General features: G+C 57.7%; 1 protein-coding gene across 6 annotated transcripts; it reads left to right on the top strand.

The window, feature by feature from the left end:
* Positions 1–748: 748 nt before the first annotated feature.
* On the top strand, positions 749–15,942 carry LIPE (lipase E, hormone sensitive type). Of its 6 annotated transcripts, none has more exons than XM_037065529.1 (10): positions 749–954; positions 7,782–8,317; positions 10,057–10,147; positions 10,254–10,399; positions 10,568–10,753; positions 10,975–11,269; positions 12,003–12,230; positions 12,473–12,649; positions 14,796–15,217; positions 15,642–15,942. In XM_037065529.1, the coding sequence occupies exons 2-10, from the start codon at positions 7,793–7,795 to the stop codon at positions 15,855–15,857; spliced, it is 2,286 nt and encodes a 761-aa protein (XP_036921424.1). In that variant the 5' UTR covers positions 749–954; positions 7,782–7,792; the 3' UTR covers positions 15,858–15,942. The 6 variants fall into 6 exon arrangements, with proteins under 6 accessions (XP_036921424.1, XP_036921420.1, XP_036921425.1 ...); XM_037065525.1 differs by lacking the exon at positions 749–954 and adding an exon at positions 1,254–1,434; XM_037065530.1 differs by lacking the exon at positions 749–954 and adding an exon at positions 5,095–5,294.
* The last annotated feature ends 566 nt before the right edge of the window (positions 15,943–16,508 follow it).

The following is a 16,508-nucleotide window of genomic DNA, read 5'->3' as shown; positions in this document are numbered from 1 at the left end:
GGGAAGCTGAGGGCGCTGTAAGATGGCCGGAGTCCAACGGCCCTCCGCAATGGCGGTCCCCGCCCACCCGGAAGGGCTGACCGTCTCCCATGGCCGAGGCGAGGGAATTAGCGTCCCTCGGTGCCAAAGCTGCTTGTAGGCCTATGGGAGGGTGGAAAGGAGGGGCAGGGTGGAAAGAGAGAGTCCCAGGTCCTTTCCCAGTGCTGAGGATGAGTATTTCTCTAGGCCACCAGAAACCGTATCAAGGGACTCCCTCCCCAAACTAAAGGGGCGACCAGGCAGCCTTTCTTGAAGCGCGCCTGCGGCCGCTGTGTGTCCATGCGCCAGCCTCGAGCGTCCTCTGTTTCCCGCCTTTTCCCGGGCTCACTACACCGCTTCCGCCGTGGTTCCTCCTTCCCGCGGGCCGGCGACGCGGGGCTAGTACGCAGGCGCCGAGTAGTCCCCTTGCCCCTCCCCTCACTCTCCGGGGAAGAGAAGTCAGAAAAAAGAACAGCGAGAAACGGGGCGATAAAGAGAATTAGGAGGTGGGGAGGGGTGCAGAGGATGGAGAAAGCGGGGCTTCTTCCTCCAACGACTAGCAGGCAGAGCCACGCCTCCGGTGCTGGCGCCCCGCCCCGGCTTTGAATTGCCCCACAACCTGGCCGGCTCCCCTGCCNCCCTTGCCCCTCCCCTCACTCTCCGGGGAAGAGAAGTCAGAAAAAAGAACAGCGAGAAACGGGGCGATAAAGAGAATTAGGAGGTGGGGAGGGGTGCAGAGGATGGAGAAAGCGGGGCTTCTTCCTCCAACGACCAGCAGGCAGAGCCACGCCTCCGGTGCTGGCGCCCCGCCCCGGCTTTGAATTGCCCCACAACCTGGCCGGCTCCCCTGCCCCGCAGGCAGAGGCTCAGCTGCGCCCCGGTCTCCCCTCCAGCGGGCGGGCAGGTTGGCGTTCTAGGGGCTTCCTACGCGGGAAGGTGAGTGGGAAAACAAGGCTGAGAACCAACAAGTGATAAAATCGAGGCTTCCGAGCCAGGATGGCCACCGTGGGACTCCCCACTAGTCCTGCCTGATGGACGCTCTTCACTGCCTCCAGGGCTGCAGTTTTGTCTGTCGTGGGTCCTTTGGTGTGGAGGGGGCGGGGCCAACCTTAGGCCCGGGCGGTTGAGGGCGGGACCCGGCGGTGGAGTGGGGTTCAGATTGCCCAAGGGGTGGGACCCAGAGTGGAGCAACCCCCTGATTGGGTGATAGGCGCCCGGTGTTGTGTAAACAAGATTAGCTCTCCCCGCGGAGCATGAAGGCTGCAATTGGTCCCTGCGCTGGGAACTGAGGAGAATTGATGGAGTCAGCCTGGGGAACCGGGCCCTCCGGGGCCCCTGGGGCCCGGGCCTCGAAGGAGGACAAAGAGGGATCCAAGTTCCGTAACCGCCGGCGGTGGCGAAAAGTCAAGGCCAAAGGTGAGCGCGTGGGGGTGGGTAACAGCCCGGAAGGAACCTCAGCCATCCTGCGAGGACCTGGGGACTAAGTGGACCGACCCACCACCTCGAAAAGTAGGGGAGTCCGTGGATTGGCCCATTGCCGCCCTGCGGGGGGATGCGGGGATGAGGTGAGCGCGGAATTTGCCCCCAGCCTAGATACTGGCTACTGGACGCCCCACTACTGTCCTGGGAAAGGAGTCCGGAATGCGCGTCTTCTGGACCAACGTGGCCGCTCTGGCTCTGTATTCGCTGTGTGGCCTTAGGCAACTCCTGTTCTCATTGCTTCCCACCCGGGAAATGGTTCAAGCACTGATTTTCTGGTCAGAGGCACTCTTGAGAGGATAGTAAGAAAGAGGTTTATAAGCTGTTGCCCAAAGAGGAAGTTTAGGCGTGAGTCAGAGAAAGGTAGGAGGAAGGAGTGCCCCACGGTGGGAAATACCAGGGGGCCATTACAGCCCGAAACAAACCTGTTCTCCTATTCTTCGTTCAGTCCATTCATCCCTGTCAGACCACGTGCTTTGGCCCCACTCCCCCTGGGCCTCACTTCCTGACCCCCCACTCCTTCTAGGACTAGGGGTTCCTGGATTGGCTTCCGCCGCCACACCCTTCCTTAGGAGAAGGGAGGTCTGTCACATTATTTACGGAAAGACTGAAAATCCAACAGAGATGCTACAAGCCTCAGGCAGGGCCTGGCATTAAGCCCTTGCTCAGTTTTGAGTATTTGTCAACCCTAGTGAGGACCTGTGGGAAGTTCCTGTACAGAAAAGAAACTGACAGAGCACCTAAGCCCCAGCAACTCCAAACTCATTGTTCTCCCTGCCACAGGCTGCACTGTACATCCCTGTCAAGGACAGAACTGGAATTGGCTGTGATGCACATGCAGGCTCAGATAGGCTCAGACCGGTGCCCACGTGCATTCACTGTCACACAGCAAGACTGCATCACAAGCCCACAGAGTGCCCAGAGGCAGTACAGACCGTGGTTGAGTACGTGGGCATTGGAGACCTGGTTCCTCAGGCTGTGGGCAACAGGCTCCCTCCCCTACCTCAACTTTTTTAGCTATAAAATGGACATGATTAGAGTGCCTGACCCGTGGGACTGTTGTGAGGTTTGAGGGAATGCAGTGTGTTTGGTGCTGGCACACAGCAAACCCTCAGAAGGAGGGAGGTCCTTATGAGACAGCAAGTTCCCTAAGAGTGGGGCTGTATCTGCCTTGTTTACCCCATATTTCGAGAGCCTGCTATGCCAAGCACATGGGCACTCAAATATTTATTGAATTAACAAGTAAAGGAATGCATGAACTGTAACACTGGGACAATAATAAACATGCTGCACTTAGGATTGTCATGAGGAGTCAGAATGCTCGTGGGCAGGGCTTCCTGCACAGGCTGAGCCAGTCCTCACAAATCCATAGGCCCACCTACTCACACAGGCTCATTCCCCCAAGCTCTAAGATTTGCCTCATTTGTCCTGGTGCCAGGTCTCAGCTGGGTGAATCAGACCTCGCCCCTGCCCCAAGGGCATCCAGGCTTGCTGGTTCAGTCCTTGTCATCAGTTCGATCTTGCCAGTACCCAGTGACGCTAGTGTCAGCATGATCACCTTATTTCCCAGTTGATGACACTGAGGCCCTGAGGGAACAAGGTCACCTGGGCTTCCTTTTTGGCTAGTGGGGGCAGAGAGATGGCCATCTCCAGCCTCCTGAGGGCAAGGAGTGTGTGAGCTCAAAACTGCTCTGTGTACAAATTAGTTTAGCAGACATTCACTGAACATCTATTTGTGCCAGGCCTGGGCTCCCAGATATAATTATAAACTGTGATAAAGACAAGAGGGAAATCCCTAAGAAAACATAAGTGGGAGGCTTTCCTAGGAGCCTAGGACATTGGGCCCAAGGATGAGCAAGTGTTGACTGCTCAGCAAGGGGGCAGGTCAGCAAGGGGGCAGGGAGGGCCAAAGGGACAGAATGGGCAGAGACCTTGAGGCCCAAGGAAGTAGCACGTTACAGCACAGCAGGAGTTCACTGAGGGAGGGGAGGAAGAAAGAAGGCTGGGCGGGTGGGGGCCCAGGTGGTCCCTGGTTTAGGAGGCCATGTCCAGGATGTGGGGCTTTGTGCTGAGACCAAGGATGGTGCTGTTGAAAGGCTGGGAGTGTGTGACCAGATTGATGTTTTAGAAAGATCCTCGAGCTGCTGTGTGAAACAGACTGAAAAAGACAAAAATCAGAGACACTAAAAAGTTGTTACAACCATCCAGATAAGGGAGCAGTGGGGGTGGGGAGGACCAGGTTCTAGAGGTGTCTAGGGGGCAGGGTAGACAGGGCTTCATGATGGGCTGGATGGGGATAGGAGGTGACCGGGATGACACCCTGGTTTCTGGCGTGAGCAAACAAAGAGACATGCATGCTTCAGCCACACACACACACACACACACCAGGCTATGCACAAATCTCAGTACATGCATTCATACTCACACAAACACATGCCCACACAACTTCACAGGCCGAGACAGACAGGCAGATACACTCACAGCCTGAGAAGCCCACACACAGGCCGTGGCACATGCATAAAAATATGCCTCCATATATGCCAAGAAACAGAAAAATGCACAGGTTAAGAAAAAATGTCAACACACCTACCCTCACACACAGGCTGGATCAAACACTGGCCATGACCCAAACCTGTCTGTGTCCATACATGCATGTGAGCCTCAGACACACTCAACACCTGCCAACCCAGAGAGTATACAGCCGAGACCTAACGGAAGGAGCAACACTCAGATATGCCATCCTCGCTGGTTCTGTGACCCTGGGCAGCATGTCACCTGTCTGGATCTGTTTTCCCATCTTCCAAAAGGGGTGATAGTAGTCCCCACCTCATGCATCCTGGGGACGATGAAATGAGTTGCTTCACAGAGAGCAGATAAAAGAGATCAGTACCCAGCACACTATGGCCGGACCTCAGAGCGCTGTTGGCTCTTCTGTGGGAACACTCAGGGAGTGAGCTACACTCGTCGGCCCCCTCCTGCACATGTTCCCAGGCATCTCCCCTTCAAAAGCCCTTACCCCTCCCAGGCCACAGACCTCGCCCTTCCTTCATCCTCCCCCTACTTCCTTCCACAGTGCCGCGCTCCGTCCCCAGGGGCCAAAGTCAGATTCCAGTGTTCTGTAGGGCAAAGGGCTGGTGCCCAGACAGCAGGACCCCTCAGCCCTACCTCTGCCCCAGTCCCTGCCCATGGCCCTGGTGGGCCTGCCCATGCCCCAGTGCCCTCTGCCTGGGATTCTTAACAAGTTTCTGGCAATTTCAGCAGCCCTTCCTGCCAGCTCCACCCAGCCTAGCCCCCAGGGAGCCACCTAGACCAGGACAAAGGGCAGGGCCCTCAGAATCCTAAGGGCCTGTGATCCAGCCTCTTCCCCACTGCTTTGTGCAGGTCACTTGTTCTGCCCAGGTCTCTTCTGACCTCATCGTCAATAAAGAGCCCTACCACATAGATGGGAAGTAAATAACAATGGCTGTAGGAAACCACAGTCTGTTAGGCAATAAATACCACATGCTGGCTGTGCGCCAGGCACTGTGCACGGGGTTTGGGTACAGCAATAAGACAAAGTCCCTGCCACCAGGGAGCCTGTAAATTAATGAGGGAGCCAAAGAGCAAAGACAAACAGTCCGTGTATGGTATGTTAGACAGCAGTTCATGCCACAGAGAAAAATGACCCAGTGCACTCCTTGGTGAGGCCGCACGAGAACCACTGAGCAGACAGCTATAGAAAAGGCTGCCCAGTGGGCAGGCAGGATGGCCAAGTGCAGTTTCCAGATGAGAAAACCAGGCTGATCCAGGATCCCCCGGTGAGTAGCTTGGGCCAGTGTTCCGCTGTCACAGCCACCAAGCTTAGAGCTCCCTCCAGAGACCTCTGTCCACCTTGTCTGCCCTGGGGAGGGGTGGTCTTCTCCCAAGCTCCCATGCATGCCCTTCTCTCCCTCACTCCCTGTGACCTCAGGCTTTCCTTCCTTCAAGTATTCGCTGAGCACCTACTATGTGCTAAGCCCACAGATGGGTCTGCCTTCAGGAGGATGGTGTTTCAGGGGGAGAAGGAGGAGGACACCCCTGGCCAAGCAAATGACACTGAGGCCTCAGGCCCTCTCCTTTGCACTGGTCCTTTGCAAGGCCCTGCACCTAAATTGTGATTTTGTATTGTTTTTCCTGAATAGCCCCACCTCCACACGTAAGTTTCGTGTTCTAATAAGCTTCGTGGCTCTATGAAGCCTGGTTCTGCCCCCAGGGGAAAACAAATAATAAACATGTAAGCAAACAAATGTGTAAAATTCGAGGAAGAACAACTTAGACATGATGGCAGAAAATAGTGCTGGGGCAAACCTCCTACGGGGAAGAGCGGTTAGGGACTGCCTCCTCAAGGAGGTGACAAGCTGAGGACTGAAGGGCCAGAAAGAGCTGGCCAGGCAAGAAGCATGTGGATTAACGTAGCTGAAGTGTGTCTCGGCCTTGCTTTCCCCATATGTGAAGAGGAGAGGACAGTCACAGCAGGATGGGATGTGAAGGGTAAGTGGCAGGTACAGGGTGCCCTGTGTGAGAACCCCGCACAGTAGGTAGAGCCTGTGAGCCGAGATTGGCCCTGCCCTTAATCTGCTTTTGTCCTCCCAGGAGGGACAGGCGGCGCTAGCTACCCTCTTTCTTTCCCTAACAGCTGGGGCCAACTGTGCCAGGGCCAGCCTGGGGCGGGGGAGGGGGGCAGTGGCAGGAGCAGAGATCACGGGGCCTTTGCTCCCTGAATCCACACCGGAGAGAGGGAGGGCAGCTTGGCTGAGTGAGAGGGGACAGTTTGTTCAGAACTGGGGCTTAGACTCCTGGGTCTGAGGGAGGAGGAGCTGGGGGCCTGGACCCCTGGGTCTGAGCAAGGAGGGAGCTGGGGGCCTGGGGTTCTAAAGCAGAACTGAACTGGGGCTGGGCACAGGCATGGGGGCAGGGAATTGGGCTCCAGCTCTGTTTACAGCACGTGGTTCTCACTGTCCCTTGTGGGCAGGAGGGAGGTGGATCAGTGGCCACACCCTGAACAGACTAGGCCCCTCCCCGAGTTTATCGGCCCAGGCTGCTACTGGCAGGAGCCACAGTCCAACTGTCCTGCAGTCCTAGCCTGGGGGAGGCTCCGAAGAGGCCTGGAGGGGTGAGTGCCCACCCAGCTAAGACATAGGAATGGCCCTGAGAGACAGGAATGGCCACTGCCAAACCCCAGGGCCTCGAAGGGAGGGGATACACCTTCTTCTAGGGGAGCAGGGTCCCCACAACGCAGGAGCCAGACAAGGTGCTGAGCAGGCTGCAGGAGGGAAGAGTCTCTTGGGCAAAGGGCAAGGGGAACTCTCAAGTGTGGGGAATCCAGTTTCTGAGGAAAGAAGCCCTGGGAGGGAGACAGGGCTCTGGACCTGGGTTTGAATTCTGCTCCACCGCTTTTCATGCAGCCTTCGGCTCCTTACTTAACATCTCTGTGCCTCAGTTTCTCCTGTATAATGGGATGCTATCACTAATAGTTGAAGCATGAACCAAGGCAGTCTAGGTCTCAGAGAGTTATCAAGGACAAATGAACAAATGCACAGAAAGCTCTTAACATGGTCTGGCACGGAGTGAGCTCAAGGTCAGAGGCAGCGATGATTATGAATGAGTACTGCTGTTCCAGGCAAGAGAGCAGAGCTGGCCTGTGCAATCTAAGCCGAGCGGATAAGCCAGAAGGCCAGGCGATCCACCTGGGAGAGGAATGCGACGTTTTGGAGGTGGAATTTGGAGGGGGTTCCACAGCCAGACTTGAGGGGCCAGGAAGGGGCAAGAGTGAACTCCTGGGTTCAGGAAGAGAACTGGGCTTGGGACACCACCGGGTGAATGGGAGGGTCCTGTGGGCAATGCCTGGAGCGTGAGAGCGAGGTAAGATGAAAGCCTGAACTCCTGGGTCCTGACAGCGGGGACCAACTGGAATCCAGACTCCTCAGAACCTAGAAGGAGTTGTGGGCCCAGGACAGTGAATGGGCTTTCAGGTCCCTGAAAGACAGGAAAATGGGTAGGAAGACTCCTGGGTATAGGAGATGCTGGAGTGAGGGAACCAATCCAATAGGGGAGAGCAGGGACACCTGGGGAGAATGGGCGGAGGGTCTGAACGCTGGGCTCCTGAGGAAGGAAGGGGAGGAGGCCCTAGCCTCCACCATTGGATCTAAAGGAAGAGGCCAGATTCTGAGGCCTGAGTCTGAGGGAGGAAGGGGACAGAGACCAGGGCCCCCACTGAGCCAGGGATGATCCAGCCCTGCTTAATGAGCCTCTCCACCTGCTTGCAGCCTCGCGGCTCATGCACAGCATGGACTTACGCACGATGACACAGTCGCTGGTGACTCTGGCAGAGGACAACATGGCCTTCTTCTCGAGCCAGGGCCCTGGGGAGACAGCACGGAGGCTGACAGCGGTCTTTGCAGGTGTTCGGGAGCAGGCGCTGGGGCTGGAGCCGACCCTGGGCAGCCTGCTCGGCATGGCGCACCTCTTTGACCTGGATGCAGAGACTCCGGCCAACGGGTACCGCAGCTTGGTGCACACAGCTCGCTGCTGCCTGGCACACCTGCTGCACAAATCACGCTACGTGGCCTCCAACCGCCGCAGCATCTTCTTCCGCACCAGCCACAACCTGGCTGAACTGGAGGCCTACCTGGCTGCCCTCACCCAACTCCGTGCTCTGGCCTATTACGCCCAGCGCCTGCTGGCCACCAGTCGGCCAGGGGGGCTTTTCTCCGAGGGTGACGAGGAGCTCACCACCGACTTCCTGCGAGAGTGTGTCACTCTGCACAAGGGCTGTTTCTATGGCCGCTGCCTGGGCTTCCAGGTGAGCCCCTGCCCTTCCCTGGGCCCACAGTAAAGGCACCTGGTGGCCCCTAACCTGGCCCAGTAGTGTAGCAGAATAACCACAAGGGTCAGGGGTTCTGAGAACTGCAGATACCAAAAAGGAAAGCTGTCTGGGGCTCTGACAGAGCTCTACAGGGACCTCAACCATGTGACCCTCCCCCAGCCCAGGCCAGATCCACCAGGGAGCAGGAAATCTTTAATGTGTATAGCTTTTTACACCAGGCTCCCCACTGTTCTCTATAATCCTACACTCGGGAGTCCATTCACCTTTTTCTGTTCCCTGTCTGGCCCCTGAAATCCCACGAGAACCCCCAGAAGGACAGTCAGTATCATTCTCAAAGGCCCATTCAGTCATCCCCACCGGAGGCCTGGGAGGGAGGAGCAGAGGTTAAGGGGAGGGATCCCTGGAGCTGCTCAGCTGGACCCAGCTCTGCCTGGACTTTGTGACTCACCCTGGGAACTGCAGAATCAGACTCTTCAGGCTGAGGGGAGGGCCGAGGAGCAGATCTGAGTTGGCGACAGTGAGGAAACCCTGGTCAACCCCTCCACCCTGAATAAGGCTCCGCTCCTGCCCGCTGCAGGCCTCCTACCCCCTGCTTACCCCAAACCACCCTGGAGGAGACACAGCTCATCTCTGCCCTAGACAGAGGCAGCCAGAGGCCTTCAGAGTCACAGGAAAATAGTTTGGAGACTCAAAATTGGGTGGCCCTTGGGGCACCAGGCTCAGAGCAGAGGCCAGATTGCCCCTGTCTGGGGTTGGGGCCAGATCCCCTAGTGCCTAGCTGCATTGGGAAACCCCACCAGCAGTATCAAGCTGTCTGGCTCCGCAGCCCCCTTCAGAACCTCTCAGGACCTCCCCCCACCTCAGTGATAGTTGAGCTTGACAATCTCAGCCTTCACCCCAACCCACCATCCCCCATCTCCCTGCGGGGCAGCCTGTCTTTGGTGACCCAGGTTGGGTGTCCCTGGGAACGTCCCCTCTCCTAAGATGAAACCACAAATACTGCTCAGCCCAGCTGGGCCAGCCAGCTCCTGTGTCCTGGCTATGACCTTCAAGTCACAGGAGAGAGATCCTGGGGCCACCTGAGCCAGCATCCAGGCACCCCTGTGCTCTCTGGCCCACTGGGACCCTGGCCAGGGCGAGGCCATGCCTGACAGCTACTCTGGGGACCCAGTTGTGCTGTGTTGCAGGACACCCCTCGCCCCCCTATAAAATGGCAGTCCCAGAAGAGCAGAGGTCTTTCCTGTGTGGGTCTGGCGCGGCCCCTGCTCCAGCCCAGTGCCGAGCACACAGGAGGACCTAGGCCAGTGGGCTCTGTGGGCCCACTTTGCTTCTCTGACCTCACCCCTGCTCCTCCTCCCCTGCCCCCTGCTCCAGCCACGTTGGCCCCTGGTTTCCTTATCCACAGCCAGGCCAGGCCCGCCTCAAAGCTTTGCACTTGCTGTGCCCTCTGCAAGGAGCAGCCTTCCCTGACTTCATTTGGGTCCCTCAGGCCCCCTCCTCTAAGTAGCCTGACCCCTAGTCATTCGCTGTCCCCTCCACCATCTCTTCAAAGCATCAGTCATTACTTGACATTATACAGCACGTGCCTGGAGCAGTGCCTGGCACACAGAGGTAGCTCAGTAAATGTCTGCCGAATGAGGATACCCGCCCCTCACTCCTGCATATCCCTGGCCCTTCTCCTGGGTGGTGGGTGATACAGAGGCCTCTCTCCACAGTTCACGCCCGCCATCAGGCCATTCCTGCAGACCCTCTCCATCGGGCTGGTGTCCTTTGGGGAGCACTACAAACGCAACGAAACCGGCCTCGGTGAGCCCCCACCAGCTGGGCCCTGCCTGCACCACTCCTGCCCTCCCACCCCTCCTCCCTGTCCCTGACCCCACAGCCTGATCTGCCTGGGCTTCCTGACCCCCAGGTGTGACCGCCAGCTCCCTCTTCACCGGCGGTCGCTTTGCCATCGACCCAGAGCTGCGTGGGGCTGAGTTTGAGCGGATCATTCAGAACCTGGATGTGCACTTCTGGAAAGCCTTTTGGAATATCACTGAGATCGAGGTGCTATCGGTGAGCCTGGGGCACGAGGAGGGCCTAACCTGGGGACACTGAGGCCCAGAGACCCCTCCAGGCCACATCAGGTCTCCACAGGGCTCCAGACCCAGGAATGGCACATAAGGGGAAAACGGGGGGCTTCTGCTGGCCCTCCCCAGCGCTCCTTCTGTTCCCTCCCCCCAGTCTCTAGCAAACATGGCATCGGCCACCGTGAGGGTAAGCCGCTTGCTCAGCCTGCCACCAGAAGCCTTTGAAATGCCACTGACTGCTGACCCCAAACTCACGGTCACCATCGTACCCCCCTCGGCCCACACAGGCCCTGGGCCAGTCCTCGTCAGGCTCATCTCCTATGACCTTCGTGAGGGACAGGTAGGGCCCCTGCCTCAGCCAGGAACAGGCACAGAGCAAGGGGCAAGGGCAGCCCCCTCCCCAGCACCCACCTTTTCCCAGATGCCTGCACTTCTTCCCTCCACGCCTTCATGACGCACTGCTCACACCACCCCCACTCCAGTACCTCTGAGTACATACTCTTCATGGGGAAGGCTCAGGCAGGTGGCCCCAGCATCACCTTCCTCCTCCCTCACCCCCAGGACAGTGAGGAGGTCAGCAGCCTGGTGAAGTCCGAGGGTCCTCGGAGCCTGGAGCTTCGGTCACGCCCCCAGCAGGCCCCCCGATCTCCATCCCTGATCGTGCATTTCCATGGCGGTGGCTTTGTGGCCCAGACCTCCAAGTCCCACGAGCCTTACCTCAAGACCTGGGCCCAGGAGCTGGGTGTCCCCATCCTCTCCATCGACTACTCCCTGGCCCCAGAGGCCCCCTTCCCCCGAGCGCTGGAGGAGTGCTTCTACGCCTACTGCTGGGCCGTCAGGCACTGTGCCCTCCTCGGTGAGCCCAGCCCCGTGTCCGCCCCAGCCCCAGCTTGCTGGCCCCCAGACCTCACTGCAGGGGCGCCAGTCACCTTCACCCCCTGCCTCCCCGTCCATCTCCCACCACCCAGCCCTCTGCCACCTGGCATTCCCCCCACCCCACACCTCCATCTCTGCCTCAGTACTCTCTCCCCCTTGCCCCACCCAGCCTTCTGTCAGCCACTTCCTCCTCCGCCTCCCGCTCCCCCATTCCAGCCTCAACACACCATCACCCCTCTCCCCTCCCCCAGTCTCCTTTGACCTTTTCTTTCCTCCCCTGTTTCCCCCTGATGTCTCTAGCCCATTGTTCCAGCTCCTCTGACCTTCCACTTCTGACATCTTGGGAGGTACAGAGCAGGGTGGGACTGCGCCCCATGCCACAGGGCCCATGGTCCCTTGCCAGCCTGAACCCCTGGCCTCGAATGCCCCCTCCTCTCCCCCCCACTCACCCATCCTCCTTGTTTCCAGCCTCCCAAGCTTCCCCAGAGCTTCCTGATCTCTGGGCCCCTCCATGTCTTTAGTCGGCCCAATTCTCTAGTCACTGTCCTTCAAATGAGTCCAAATCCCTTCCTCAGTTTACCAGTCTCTGAACTTGCGGTTGGCTAGACCATGGGGTTGGGGCCTGCACATCCCACCTATAAGAGCCCAGGGCGCCCAACCCAGAGCTGGATTTCCTCCCTGCCGGGCGTGACCAAGCCCCCCCTCCAAAACAGGCTCAACAGGCGAGCGGATATGCCTCGCGGGGGACAGCGCCGGCGGGAACCTATGCTTCACTGTCTCCCTTCGGGCAGCAGCCTATGGGGTGCGGGTGCCAGACGGCATCATGGCAGCCTACCCAGCCACGATGCTGCAGTCCACTGCCTCTCCCTCTCGCCTTCTGAGCCTCATGGACCCCCTGCTGCCCCTCAGCGTGCTTTCCAAGTGTGTCAGTGCCTATGCTGGTAAGGCCCACCCCTCAGAGCTGGGACCTGGGGACCCAGGGGGCCTGGGGACAGGGGACAGGGACAGGGGTAGACCCCCATGTCCTGGGTCTGAGGCAGAGGGGCTGAGGAGAGAAATCTAAGGCTCCTGCTGAAGCAACGAGCTATTCTTGGGTCCTTGGGAACATAGAGACCTGAGGCTCTGGGTGTTGAGACTGGGCCTAGAAAGAGACTAGCCCAGCCCCCCCACACACACTCCACAGGTGGGGAGATAGAGGACCACTCCGACTCAGACCAGAAGGCACTGGGTATGATGGGGCTGGTTCGGCGGGACACAGCCCTGCTCCTCCGGGACCTCCGCCTAGGAGCCTCCTCGTGGCTCAACTCCTTCCTGGAGCTGAGCAGGCACAAGTCCCACCCCAACTCAGCGCCCACGGCAGGTGAGTGAAGCCCTCCCCACACACCCATCCAGGAGGCCCAGGAGGGACAACCTGGCACCCCACAAATCCTGATGCAGGAAAGGGGCTGTGCCCTGGGGCGCTCAGGGCAGCAGACCACCAGAGTCCTGGTTCTGCCCCATTTCTAATCCTGGTCCCTACTGCAAAGCTTTGGTATTCCATGACAGTCCACATCCTGAAAATTCAAGGACTTCAGGTCCCCCCAGGTCATCTCAGTCCCAGGGACTATAGGATTTAACTTTTCAAACAGCCTCTTCCAGAAAGACACCCCAGTAAACAACTCAGAAGGTCTGGCCCAGGTGGGTCCTCAGGTGGGAGTTCAGCCCTCTTAGATTCTTTCCAGACTTTCATTTTAATTTGCTGATTTTAGAGAGAGAAACATGAATTTGTTGTTCCATTTATTTATGCACTCGTTGGTTGATTCTCCTATGTGTCGTGACTGGGAATCGAACCTGCAACCGTGGTGTATTGGGACAACACTCTGACCAACTGAGCTACCCTGCCAGGGTTCCAGACTTTTAAGCAGCACTTGGGGGTAATACCCCCTCCTGCAGGAGCTAACTTGTGAGGCTGGGACGAGGAGATCAGCAAACTGGATGGACCTTGGGAAGATTCCAAGCCTTGGGTGGATGGCAGGACCCTCAGGCAGCGGAAAACCACTTCCATCCAGGGTTTTCCCTCTTTTCCTTAACATTTTCATTTTAAGGATTTTAAACTACAATCAACTCATTTTCTCTCTCCCCCAAATCAACAGTATTTTCTGAGTCATAGAAATTGCATGTTCAAAAGTATGTGAATACTCAGAAAGTTATTCCAGTTAGTTGTTTTGTTTTCAATTAAGTTTTAATTTTAGAGTCTTCAACTGGATGCAGATAAATACATACAAAAACAAGAGAGATTTGAATGGCAGGCACACGGACCAGTGAGCACTGGGACTTTGCCTGCAAAGGTGACAGGTGCAGTCCCTAGAGCCCGGCACACGCAGCAGTCCAGCCCCTGCTGCACCAGGTACTTGCTGGGTGACGTGGGCAAGTAATGGCATCTGTGAGTCTTGCTTTGCTCCTCTGTGAAATGGGTACGAGAGTGCCCGCCTCATAAGGTTGTCATAAGGACTGCTCGCACCCGGTCAGTGCCAAGCACCCAGCACAATACCTGGCACACAGTAGGTACTCTTAGGGGATGCCAGTCTCCCTGACTGGCTATACCCTGTGACTATAGTTAACAGTTCTGTCCCAGCTCACAGACTTAATGCAGTTATTCTCGTATCTTGCATTTGCCTTCGTGGATTTATAAAGACAAATGAGAAAAACTGAAAAACAGAGGGTCTTAGCCCTAGTGCCAAATAGTGTGGGTCTGATAAAATTAATGGAGCTGAGCCCAAGGTGGGCACACCACATGGGCCGGAGCACATCTGTAGCAACAGTTGGGTACTTGCTTTCCTGGTCACTCAAAGGAAAGAGAAAACTGAGGAACACAAAGCCCATTTCGGGAGTGGATCTATGTGGCTACAGGTGTGGGACCCCTGGGAATCTAACGTGCCCCCAAAACACTTTTTCACTCCCTTCTTAGTCTCCTCTCAAACCCTGTGGGCCCGCTCCCTACTCCGCTTTGATCCATTCATACCCTCTGTGTCAAAATAGCTGTAAAAAGATGGCTGGGTCTCGGGCTGGGCCAGGAGGCTGCTGGAACAGGGTGCCAGGCCTGGCGGTAAAACAGTTGGACCTAATGCAATACCTTATCCCTCTGAATCCTCAGTACCTCCTATGAGGTAAGGACTCTTTTTGTCCCCTTTGTGCAAAGGAGGAAACAGAGACTCCCAGAGGTAAAGTGACCTGCTCTTGACCTTCCCAGGCACCACACACACACACACCCCTCCACTAGAACACAGCTCCACCTCCAGGCCCACGAGACTCCTCCTGCCTGCCCCTTGGAGTTGCAGCTTGGGCACGTGGAGCTCCCACTTGTCCCCAAGGAGGTATCTGGGGGAGAACACTCCAGGTCTCCACAGCCCTAGGACGCAGCTCCTCCTCCAAGGTCCTATGACCTTCCCTGCCAGCCACCCACACACCCACAACACAGCCAGGCTGACCTGCAGCCCAGCTAGCCCCTGACCTTGCTCCTCTCACAGAGCCAATTCGGCGCAGCGTGTCTGAGGCAGCGCTGGCCCAGCCTGGGGACCCACAGGGCACGGACCCCCTCAAGGACCTGAAGCTGCAAGATCTGAGCCTTAGGGGCAGCTCCGAGACATCGGGCACGCCTGAACTGTCACTGTCAGCAGAGACACTTGGCCCCTCCACGCCCTCAGACGTCAACTTCTTATTCCGGCCCGAGGATACACCAGAAGAGACTGAGGCCGAAGATGAGCTGGGCACCCAGGACAGAGCTCAGGGCATTGGTGCCACCTACCCTCAGGGCTTCCACCCAAGGCGCTCCAGCCAAGGCCCCACACGGATGCCCCTCTACTCATCGCCCATTGCCAAGAACCCCTTCATGTCACCGCTGCTGGCGCCTGACAACATGCTGCAGAGCCTGCCCCCTGTGCACATTGTGGTAAGTGCCAGGCAGGGACCAGCGAGGAGGGGTGGGTGGGATGCAGATGCACCTGGAGAAGAAAGCGCCCAGGAAAGGGGAAAGGTCAGCAGCATGGCCCCCAGGGGAAAGGTGTGCCACCAGGAAGGAATGGCTGGCAATGGGAGAATGCAAGGGATTCAGGGCTGCCGTTTTCTTTTGCAGTCTTGTTAAGCACCCTGCGACCAAGGGGCAGCCAAAGGGCTTGGAGTCAGGGAAAGGGAAGCTACAGTGGGTCCTGGGGGAAGGAAAAAGCCAGGCAGAAAACAGGGAGCCCAGTTAAACTCATTCTACAACTCCCCAACCTCCCATGTCTCCCTCCTCTGTGTGCCCCCTTGTCCACGTGTTTTCCCCCACCCTTGTTTCCTGCACCTCCTCCCTGTGCTTCGCCCCCACTGTCCTGCAGGCGTGCGCGCTGGACCCCATACTGGACGACTCGGTCATGTTCGCACGGCGGCTGCGCAGCCTCGGCCAGCCCGTGACGCTGCGTGTGGTGGAGGACCTGCCCCACGGATTCCTGAGCCTAGGGTCCCTGTGCCGGGAGACGCGCCAGGCGGCCGCGCTGTGTGTGGAGCGCATCCGCCAGGTCCTAACTCCGCCTAGCACTGCCGCGGGGGTCTGAGCCTCGGGTCAGAGCCAGGCCACCCGGTACATGAGGGTTGGGGGTGAGAGACGGAGACACTAAAGGCCTCCTGTTTCCATCTGCATTGGCCTCATAGTGTATTGTGAATATGCTTCAGGAGGAGGGGAGAAGGGTGGGGACCCCTGCAGAGACCCCCGCCCCTCCCTACATAGGCTGTGGGAGACAGCCAGCTGTGCCTTAAGTTGGGGATGATAAGGGGGAGGCTGGGAGGTGAGACCTTGGACTGGGGGGTGATGGGGAAACCAGTCTCTTGAGACCTCTGGACCTGCACTCCACCATTGCCTTCCACTGCTACTGCAACAGCCGCAGGGGCAGGGCCTCACCCCACCTGCGGATCAGTTTGTTTTTGTTTGTAAATAAAAGTATTTAATTGGTTTGGCCTCTCGCAAATGGGGGCAAGCATCGGACTCAGCTGCTGGGAATGGGAAACCTGGGACTGGAGGGTTGAAGGCTGGGGGCCCAACCTCCGGTTCCTGGAGGAGCCTGTGGGCCTGGATGCTTGGGTGCAAAGGGACTGGACTCCCTAAAACACAAAGACTTCAACCAGGAAGAGACCAGAGGACTCTGGGTTTCCAGCTACTCCCCTTTATCAACCCAACCCCAGCACCCACCAGAAGGAAACCCAAATCC

The sequence above is a fragment of the Sturnira hondurensis genome, unplaced genomic scaffold, assembly GCF_014824575.4.
Source record: "Sturnira hondurensis isolate 20B ecotype Veracruz unplaced genomic scaffold, ASM1482457v3 Scaffold0015767, whole genome shotgun sequence".
NCBI classification, from domain to species: Eukaryota; Metazoa; Chordata; class Mammalia; order Chiroptera; family Phyllostomidae; genus Sturnira; species Sturnira hondurensis.
Note: the sequence above shows the minus strand (reverse complement) of the source record. Positions and strands in the feature narration are given on the sequence as shown.

What these genes read in the sequence shown, in the direction of transcription:
- LIPE (XM_037065525.1), top strand. Translation starts at nt 1,317, where the DNA reads ATGGAGTCAGCCTGGGGAACCGGGCCCTCCGGGGCCCCTGGGGCCCGG. An exon ending in GTGTGTCAGTGCCTATGCTG is followed by an intron (nt 12,231 to 12,472) that starts GTAAGGCCCACC and finishes CACACTCCACAG; the next exon opens with GTGGGGAGATAGAGGACCAC. An exon ending in TGCCCCCTGTGCACATTGTG is followed by an intron (nt 15,218 to 15,641) that starts GTAAGTGCCAGG and finishes ACTGTCCTGCAG; the next exon opens with GCGTGCGCGCTGGACCCCAT.